This window comes from Trichomycterus rosablanca, chromosome 15 (genome assembly GCF_030014385.1).
Source record: "Trichomycterus rosablanca isolate fTriRos1 chromosome 15, fTriRos1.hap1, whole genome shotgun sequence".
Classification (NCBI taxonomy): domain Eukaryota; kingdom Metazoa; phylum Chordata; class Actinopteri; order Siluriformes; family Trichomycteridae; genus Trichomycterus; species Trichomycterus rosablanca.
This window is the reverse complement of record NC_086002.1, coordinates 6,496,980-6,507,544: the sequence shown is the minus strand read 5'-3', so window position 1 is coordinate 6,507,544 and position 10,565 is coordinate 6,496,980. Positions and strand designations below refer to the sequence as shown.

At 40.0% G+C, this 10,565-nt stretch overlaps 1 protein-coding gene across 1 annotated transcript in view; it reads right to left on the bottom strand.

Moving 5' to 3' along the window:
• Positions 1-6,309: 6,309 nt before the first annotated feature.
• Positions 6,310-10,565, bottom strand: part of LOC134328225 (radixin) — a 49,492-nt gene continuing 45,236 nt past the window's right edge. Inside the window, exon 15 of the mRNA XM_063009302.1 lies at positions 6,310-9,747. Coding sequence (XP_062865372.1) covers positions 9,583-9,747 — 165 coding nt within the window. The 3' untranslated portion in view covers positions 6,310-9,582. The remainder of the gene's footprint in view (positions 9,748-10,565) is intronic.

Here is a 10,565-nt window from a genome sequence, read left to right as displayed (position 1 = left end):
TTAGTTTCTGTTGTTTCGTTTCGTTACAGAAATGTTTATTCATGGATGAATGTGATTGTGTGCTGTATGTATTTATGTATGTATGGGTGAATTTGCCTCATTAACTTGTGTTGTTTTGTCAGTATTATAAGACAGTGTGGAAGTTTCCCAAAAGGTTAAACTTTTTTTATAGTAAAGAATGTTGGTGATTGATCATAAAAGTTATAAAAATATCTGCAATTGTTTTAGAGTTTGCAGCATTCTTGGCACTTTTGGGAAACTTGGCCATGGTCTGTAGCCACAGGTGTAGTGTAGTTAAGACAGACATCAGCAATCTGTCTTTGTACCTTAGTTTTAGTAAGGGACGTCTCTGGCTTCACGTATCGGGTGCGTTCTACTGTCAGTCCTCTTCATCCTGGTCCTCTACGAGCAGTTATGAGGCTCACCTGAAAAGCTTTCATGACATCATAAAACGTGGTGGATTTTGATGTCCGAGGAAGTCTTATAAAAACATCTGTTATGGACGTGACCTGTGGTAGCCAGAGAATACCTGTCCTCGTTGATACAAATTGTATCTTTTTTTAAAACCTTAACACAGAGACATTTATATACATATTAATCTATGGATAAATATATTCACACAGTTATGTACAATATGTAGTACTTGTGTAATTTAAGATATTTTCGGCAACATTTTATTATTACTTCAAGGAAAACAGTTGGTATTTCTGGGGGCTAAAAAGTGCATCAAATGCATCTTTTAAAAGGAAGGAGGGTATCAATGAAGAGATTTGCTATTTTATTTATTTATTTTCTTTAATGTCAATAGTTATTTATGCTTTAGATATAGAATTATAATTTGGCTTATTGGGGAATGAACTGGTATGTTTCGGCAAAATTTCTTGGTTTTTATTTTCAAGTTGGAAGACTGACTACTTAATGGTAGGGTGTTTTTTTTTTTTACCCAGTGTCCACTGTACTTGGAAGTTGAAATTTAACAGTTTCCCAATTGTATACATATTACCACTTTTACATAGTTATTTTCAATACCAAAGTTTTTAATGAGTATCTCAGTACAAGCTCAAAAATCTGTACAAATTAATTTTTTGAGGGGCTGATTAAAGTATGATGATGACAATGATACCATAATGAGTCCATGTTCCATACAATTGACCCATATAATCTCATTTTAAATGAATTAAATGAGTTAATTAAATGAATAAATGAGGAAAAAAAACAACAGTAAGGATTCACATTAACACCTCCAGTATTTTGGGTTTTTTGTTTAATGCAGTAAAAGTTTTAAAAAGTATAGTATTAAACATACATTTTACTTCTCATTTGATTTTTATGTTTTACCACTGCTTGATCAGAGTCCAGTTTCCCCAGAGGCTAATCCAGTGCAGGGCTGTGGATTCGAACCCTGGATCCCAGCAGTAGTGGGCCAACATAGTATACCGTTGCAACACCAGAGCACATCACACATACGAAAAACTAATTATTATATAAAAAAGAATGTGTGAAATATTGTGACCATACACTAAATAGAGTTTTGTTTCAAGAATACCAGGTACAGTGGAACACAGGGTTGTAAAACTGGTTATGCTATGTGACTTCTGGGAAAACGAAAGCCACATTATTTTGGATTTGGTTATGGAAAAACAACCTGATTTTACCCATAAGCAGTAACGTGGGCTGGGCACAGAATTCAGAAAGGTAAAAGGATGGGGTAAAATGCTGCCTGAAATATATGTGAGGAGCACCTTTATTTAAAAAAGAAGAGCCTTCTCTCTAGCCAGGTGGCACCATGTGCCATCTTTGGCAGTGGCGTGGGCATAGAGTAAATGCCTCTACACGGCATTGTGCTTAAGACACATCTGAATAATCTGAACCATGTTCAGCTTACGAGTTTTCAGGGCCGGTTTTATTGCAGGACGTCCATAATGTCGGTCTGTCTTGATAACAATTCTGACATCGTGTGTGGCAACCAAGAGTTTCCACAGAAATCCTCTAGAGTACTGTGAGTTCTTCATACTGTTTTTAAGAGCTAACGTGGGCGTGTGAGCTCATTTATGTGGAATAGTTGCTTTAGTCCTCCAAGCAAGTTCAGCTGTTCTATGAGTTAAAAAAGCAGCAGTTCTATTGGCTGGTTCCATTGCTTGGGTTAAAGCTAATTGGCTATAGAGGCTAAAACAAGAGGACATTATGGACTCCTTCAGTAAAGCGGCACCAGTTTTCAGATATATTGAAGTTGTTTTTCATTGTGACGTGCTGCATGGACTTGAGTTAACGTGATTTAATTGTTGCTGTAGTGCTGTCATGCCTTCTCTCATTTCTCAGCGTGCTTTGCTATTCCGCTTCACCTCACCACCTCACCACGTGGTGGAACATGTACATAGGCTGATTACTGTAACCTGTTACTGCAGAACAATGCACACAGCTGCACCACTGCTGAATGTGTTTCCATGTAGATGTACCGGTGAAACTTCTCGCTTCACGATATGTAGGCTTTACGCTTAAGGACCAAAGTAAACAGTGAACTAATAGAGCCTGATAGAGCATTTCTCGGTTAAAGCAGATAGTTTTTCAGATATTTTTCGAAACCAGAGAAAATTATATTGTTGGAGAGATTAGTTTTGGATTGTTTAATCATGTCGACAAATTGTGTGGTCAAGAGTTTGTTGCTGCATATCCTGAAGTTTCCAAATGTGTATTTTTATTGAAATAAAAATACTAAGACATCATGTTTTCTGTTTGAATTTGTGAAAATTATTCTACATTTTATTCCACGACTACATTTTACTCTTTATTCCCTGGTGTAATTTTTTTTGTAAAGAACTAAGCCACAGCTGCAAGTTCAAGCATCAACCCAGGTTCAAGCATCAATCCCCAAATAGTGATCAATTCCTGTAAGTGGGAACCTACAAGAAGTGGAAGGACAAACAAGCAGGGACAACCAGTTCAGGGTCATGGACACTCGAGCCCTTTTTGATGTGGCTGGGGAGCAAAGGGTAGCCAGTCCGTTCTGATCCCACAGAATTTACTGAAAATATTAATGCTGTAGTAAAAAGGTGTCACATCACAGCTTGGTGTGTATAGGGCTGCATAGCCATGCTGACCCAGTCCACACATGCAAGCATCAGAATTGGACCAATGAAAGAAGGAAGTCTGGTCTGATAAATCACGTTTTCTTTGTACCACGTGGATGGCCAGGTGTGTGTGTTGCTTACCTGGGTTAGAGATGGCATCAGGACACACTATGGGAAGAAGGCAAGCTGGTGGAGGTTCCTGGCATTCCTGTGGCTTTGACTCACCTCAACTAAGTAAACATTGTTGTAGCACAAGTACACTCCTTCATGGCAGTGGCATTCCCTAATGATCATTTCAGCTGGATAATGCACCCTGCCACACTTCATAATGTGACTTCTTCACTACTTATATTCTTCAAGCAACCAAAGACATTGTAGAGCTGGACATTACCAGATGAATTTAGACACCAAAACCAAATCAACTACATTCTTTGCACCAACGAATGTACAGTGGTGTTCAAAAAAATAGCAGTGACTTTAAAAAAGTGAATAAAGCACAAAATCATTATAATAACTTTTAATTCCATGAATGCAAATGCACTGAAAATACTACACTTTCAATTCTAATTCAAAACATTAACAACATTTAGTCAGTTTGTGTCAATCCTTTACGGAAAGTTAAGAAAAATGAATATTAGGCTGTTCAAAATAATAGCAGTGCAGCATTTTTCTTTAAAAACTCAAAAAATTTATCTATAACATGAAAAAAATTTTGAGGTTTCACTTTACTTTTATTGAACTAATATTTAGTGGCATAACAATTGTTTCCGAGATCTGTGTTGCATGGAGTCGACCAACTTCTGGCACCTCTGAACAGGTATTCCAGTCCAGGATGATTAGACAACATTCCACAGTTCTGCATTTTTGGGTTTTGCCTAAAAAAAAACACGTTTCAGATATCAGCCCACAAGTTCTCTCTGGGATTGAGGTCAGGGGATTGGGCTGGCCACTCTATTACCTCAATCTTGTTTGTCTGTAACCAAGTTGTTTTGGGTCATTGTCATGTTGAAACACCCATTTTAAGGACATTTCTTCTTTAACATAGGGCAACATGATCTCCTCAAGTATTCTGATATATTTAAACTGATCCATGATCCCTCGTATGTGATAACTAGGCGTAACACCATGGTATGATAAACATCCCCATATCATCATTTTGTACCACCGTGCTTTACTGTCTTTACAGTGAACTTTGGCTTGAATTCAGTGCTTGGGGGTCGTCTGACATACTGTCTACAGCCACTAGACCCAAATAGAACAATTTTGCTTTCACCAGTCCACAAATGTTGAGCCGTTTCTCTTTGGACCAGTCAATGTGTTCCTTGGCAAATGTTAACCCATTCAGGAAACGTCTTTTTCTTAACAACAGGACCTTGCAAGGAGTTCTTGCTGGTAAATTGGCTTCATTTAATCATCTTCTGTACTCACTGGTAAATTTAGATGTTCCTTGATCTTTCTGATGGTGATCATTGGCTGAACCTTTGCCATTTTGGCTATTCTTTGATCAAGTCGAACAGTAGTTCCACGCTTCCTTCTGCGTCTTTCAGGTTTTGGTTTGTCACTTGAAGGCATTTGAGATCATTTTAGCTGAGCAGGCTATAACTTGCTGCACTTCTCTGTATGTTTTTCCCTCTACAATCAACTTTTTAATCAAAGTACGCTGTTCATCAGAACAATGTCTGGAACAACCCATTTTACCCAGTATTTCAGAAGGAAATGCGCTATGACCAACCTGTTCAACATTTGCCCCCCTCCTACATTAAATAAAGGCCAAAATTGACACCCGTTCTTCTGCAGAATGAATGACTTCACCTTTAATTTCCTTCGGGATCAATAAAGTATCTATCTATCTATCTATCTATCTATCTATCTATCTATCTATCTATCTATCTATCTATCTATCTATCTATCTATCGAACTCCTCACTGCTATTATTTTGAACAACCCCCTTTCAATCAATGCTTCGATTACTCAGAATGAGTGGGATGCATGTCCTAATTGTTGGGTTTGTTTTGTTTTCATTACTCGACTACACTTTTAAGTGAATTTTTTGCTATGTAGAAATAGCATTTCTACTAAAAACAGTGATTTATCAGGTTAATGGTGTTGGACTGCTATTATTTTGAACACCACCGTACAAGGTTGACTTGGAGTGGCGCTGATAGTAGAACAGACCACAAACTTCTACACAATTAAAGCTAATAAAAATCAGGTTTCCAAAATATGACCTAAAGAACATATTTCTATTCAAGAAAAACATGAGAAGCCAATTTCAGATGCTATTGAGAACCAGAGCAGATATAAATGGAACTAACAGAGTTGTTTGTTTGTTTGTTTATTAGGATTTTAACGTCATGTTTTACACTTTGGTTACATTCATGACAGGAACGCTAGTTACTCATTACACAAGATTAATCAGTTCTCCAGGTTATATCGAACACAGTCATGGACAATTTAGTGTCTTTAATTCACCTCGCATGTCTTTGGACTGTGGAAGGGAACCAGAGCACCCGGAGGAAACCCACGTGGACACGGAGAGAACATGCAAACTCCACACAGAAAGGACCCGGACCGCCCCACCTGGGGATCGAACCCAGGACCTTCTTGTTGTGAGGCAACAGTGCTACACACTGAGCCACCGTGCCGCCGAACTAATAAAGTTCAAAGAAGAATTAATAATATGAAGAAATTGGATTGAACAGTAATAGTGGAGCTTTTAAAAAGAATAGAAGACAAAATAAAAAAGAAAGATTTTTAAGGAAACTGAGCTGTGAATTCCAGAGAGCCACAATGAAAGACAAGGACCTGCACTACAGCCACATCTGTAAAGGCATTAAAAACTGTTTTCCAGAAGTGACCTGAGATCAGCAGGACCAATGCGGTATTGCTATTCAGATTTTATGCTCGTGGGCAGCAGCCGCATGCATCTTTTCACCCACACTATGCGAGTGCATATATGCGAATCGGCCTTGTGTACAGAAAGCAACACCCTTCCCCGCCTCTGTGCAGGCGTCATCGATCAGCCAGCAGAGGTCGCAGTCGCATCAGTCACGAGCAGTCCCGATCCGGCTTAATATCCCACCTCTATGTGAACAACAGGCCAATCGTTGTTCATGTGGCTGCTCAGCCCAGCTGATTCGATACGATGTATTCGAGATCCCAAAATAGTTATTTTTAAAACAAACAAATAAGTGACAGTTACAGCCAACTAAGAATAAAAAAAAGTGACGGGAGCCAGGGATACATGTTTAATCTTTATTTTGAACATATGTAGTCATGAACAAAGCCTCACTGTGTTAATTCTATAGAACAGAAAGCTATATAAACAAATGAGGGGGGAAATAGCAAACATGACAGCTAGCTACAAAAGCAGCGGTAGCAGCTGTGCTCTGGAAGGGTTTTTTTCTTTTAAATAATTTCAACGCTAGTAGGACAACATCCATGAATAGGACAACAAAATTAACTTAAAAATAGAAAACCATAACTCAAAATCCACAACTTTTCACACCGTTGTGGCAGTAAGGTAGCAGTTCTTTCCTCTTTAGCGAGGGCTAGCATGCTAACGCTGGTGATTTCGATTTGTAAAGCATTAAATGTTTTGGAAGCACTTAATTCTCCTACTATGGCAATACATGCTAGGTTTGCGGACACATGAACTGCAGGGTAGTTGTAAAGCTCCTCGGTGTCCTAAACATCAAAACAAGTGCTTTTAGGCTTTAAGGTCAATATCTGAACCAACATTGCCTGACTGTTTAAAATCAACAAAAATAGCATAGTTAAATACAAAAGAAAAAAAAGTACAACAACAAAAACCCCTAAATGCTCCTTCAAAAGCTTTTTAATCAAGGAGATTTTAGAGGAACGACCTAGTGTCCTTTTTTCTCCTGGGATGGGAATTTATGGACCAGCTATAATTAACTTTGCAACCTGAAAAATTAACTATAGGTCACAAACAGGCAGCGTAACAGGCTGACATTATTTTGCTTTCGCATCCCTGTGAGGGACTAGAATAAATCAGGAAAGGAACTCTAGCACATCGTCAGCATGGATACAGCTGTGATGTATCTGATTTCACAAAACCTTACAGATCTGATCATGTTGTGCACACACAATACTGTTAATTATAGAAAGAATGAAACTGAAAGACGAACAGCCGACACGTCTGCGGATCGGAGACACTTATTTGCTACACCTGATCCTCACAATGTGCTATTCTGAAGAAGAAATGCGCTACTGTTGCACTTCAGCAGTTTCTCACATACACTTATTCTCATCGTATAAAAAAAACAATGAGCACATAACCAACACACAGATGCAACAGCTTTGGTTTCGTTATCTTAGCTCTGTGTGACGATGAAGCAGAACTACTCGGTGATTGAAACTGGAAACAATACTGAGCTAATAATTCTGAATCTAATTACCAAGATCCAAAAATGAATGCTACACCAAGAACCAGAACCAAAAGATAAAGGCTATAGGAGAAGGCTATGTTCACAGGGATATATTTTGGCCTAGTCCTGCTATTGATCCATTAGAATGGTGCATTGACTGCTGTGATGCAAATTGTGCTCCTCTATACTCTAATCTGTGTACGATTATGTACAACTTTTTGAGCTTGCATCAACTAACAGGGCGAAGGTCATTACCATGAGTAAAACGGTAAACAATGTAGCCCTAAATCTTTTCCCTGTATACCCATATTTTCAAAACCTAAAGAGTAAAAATAGAGGCATTCATCTGTATTTTTTTTTTTAGTACACAGGAACATCAGTCGCTCATGAGTCTCTGTCTGCATCCCAAACCCCATGCTAACTTACTACATCTATGGCAGTTTGGTGTCATTACCACTTTAAATACTATTACGTACAGTTTTCAACTGAAGATGTGAGTGGTCGTCCCCAGCGAGGGAGCAGTGCACAACTGTGGGATACCAAGAAGGTCTTTGCCTAAAGAGCGCTCAGGAACACACCCAGAGTTTAATGTGACTGTCTCCATGCTTTAATGAGGTAGAGAGCCGTCCTAATTCCAGGACTGATGTTTTCATATGCTCCCCGGTCAGAGAGGCCTTAAAAGTGGCACATCAGTCATTCACTAACTAATACTAACATTCACACAACAGAGAGGTAGACAGATCTGCGTGAGGGCACAAACACACACACACACTCATTTCTGCAAGCAACACACATTCATTCCTTCATTTATGCATTCAGTCAAGCAGCTGGTCTGTCTGCCTATCTGACATGGCAAGGCCTTTGTGAGCCGGCAGGCAGGGAAAACCATCTAAATGGAGACCGGGCACCAAACGCTGGGAGTCTGAGAACGAACACCAAACTGACTATAGACTAAATATTAATAGGATCCAGTGTGGTTTTAAAATAATTGTGATTTTCTCTACATTCAATTTATTCTACCTGAAAACACTTCGTCTCACACGGCCTTGTGAACTTGGTTGTGTATATATAATGTTTGCCCCGCTTATATAAACAGTTGTTATGTTTTGCACTCGTATCTTATTTAACTAACACATAACATGACCAATAACATCCTCCCCATGTGTAACATATTCCCAAAAACGTGGTGTGTGATAGTAAATGAGGGCCCGTTTTATTCTAGTGGTCTATAGCTGCACACAGTGAACAAACAAACTCAGTTTAGAACTAAAACTTCCCTTAAACTAATATGTGGCATTTCTCAACACATGTAAGACTGAGTTGTAACTCCTAGCTGATGCAGACATTAGCTTCCATTTGGTTATCCAGTTTTGGTTAAGTCATTCATCACACCTGTTTACCGACAGCGCTTCGGCGGTTCCTGGCGTTCGTTTGCGGCTCCTTATTGCACTTTCTGCCACTACGAAAAAAAACGAGTGCTTAAAAAAAAAAGAGTGCTTACTGGGGGACAATAAAGGTGAAAATCCCAACAAATACCCACCATCCGAGTTTGCTACACCATGAAATACGCAGAAACTAAAAGCAGCGTGTTAATAAAATGGGAAGAACTGAAGAAAAACGTTTAAAAGAAACACTTTGCAACTCCAGATATTGTAAATAAAGCATGAGTGGACAAACTTTCTAATAAATCAGAAATAAACGGTGACTTTGATAAAAGCTCTCTTTTAGCTCTTTATCCTTCCTTTCCCCCTTAAATGACATTATTATTTTAGTAACTTCTCTAAAGAAAATATAATTTTAAATGTTCATAAAGATATGATACACAGCTTGTCCTAAACAGGCGATTCAAGTAGGGCGTGGGAGGAGCTTAAATTAGGCAGCCTGATTGGCTGATCAAGGACGGCGAGAGCTTTGGCAAAGTGTGAGAGTGAGGTGGCGACCGTATCCCTCTAGCCTCTCTACAGAGTGGAATTATGGGATCAAAAGTCATCGGTTAAAGGTTACAGGGGCGCAGGGATGAGCTGGTTTATAAAAAGCTGTGCTTGTAAGCCAGCTGCCAAGGCATCGGGGCTGCAGCTTCGAGAGTGGGGCAGTAATGAGGGCTGGGTCGGGGAAAGCACCCCTCACATGGACTCGAACTCGTCGATTCGCTGCTTGGTGTTGCCCTGGCGGATCTGGCGCAGCGTCTTGTACTTGTCACGGCCGGCTTTGACGTTTTCTGCGTGCAGCATATCGTTCTGTGTCTTCTTGGTGTCATCTCTGGCCTGAGCCAACTCTGAGCTCAGAGCCTGAAAAGCAAGAAAAGTGTGTTAGCTCTTATTTAGTGAGGAAAAATGAAATGATATGGGTTATTAAGAGCTTAAATCGTTTTTTAAATGCTTTTTCTTCCCATTTCCTCCCGATGTAGCGCACTCAATTTTGTCTTCCGCTGCTGAGAGATACCAGATTGCGTCCGAGGAGAGCACGTCGCTGTACACGCCTCTTCCGACACGTGTACAGCCCTCCTCTTCTCACCCCTGCATTCTGCACAGGCGTCTCATTCGCCAATCAGGGTCCCCAACACACATGCCCACCCACACATAGTCCGGCCCCCACTCTGCAGATCCGGTGGCCAATTAGTATCTGCTGCAGGCACTGCCAGTTATGCCCGAACTGAAGTGGAATCACTTGATTTTTTTTATTTTGATCCAGGGTTTGAATCCGCAGCAGAGCTGTCGGTCAGTTGGGCATCTACACACAGACACGATTGGCTGTTTCTGAGGAGGGGGGTGATGACATGGACCTCACGATGGACTGGCATCTGAACTACAGCCAGTGATTGCACAGGATACTGCACAAAGTCGTGACTTCAAATTCACAACACATTTAGGTTGCACTGGAATGACAACTGTGAGTCAGGCTTTCTCGTTCAGCATCAGTGGCTGACCTTACAGATGCACTAACTGAACGGGTACAAAGTTTTACAGAACACACTCTTTACAGACGAGTGGAGGAGGTTCTAGCTGCAGCATGAGAGACCAGCTCCATCTTATTGGTCAAGCTTCTGTAATGGGATACTTGTCCAACAAGCGTATGATCACGTGACCTTCAGACATTACAGCTACAG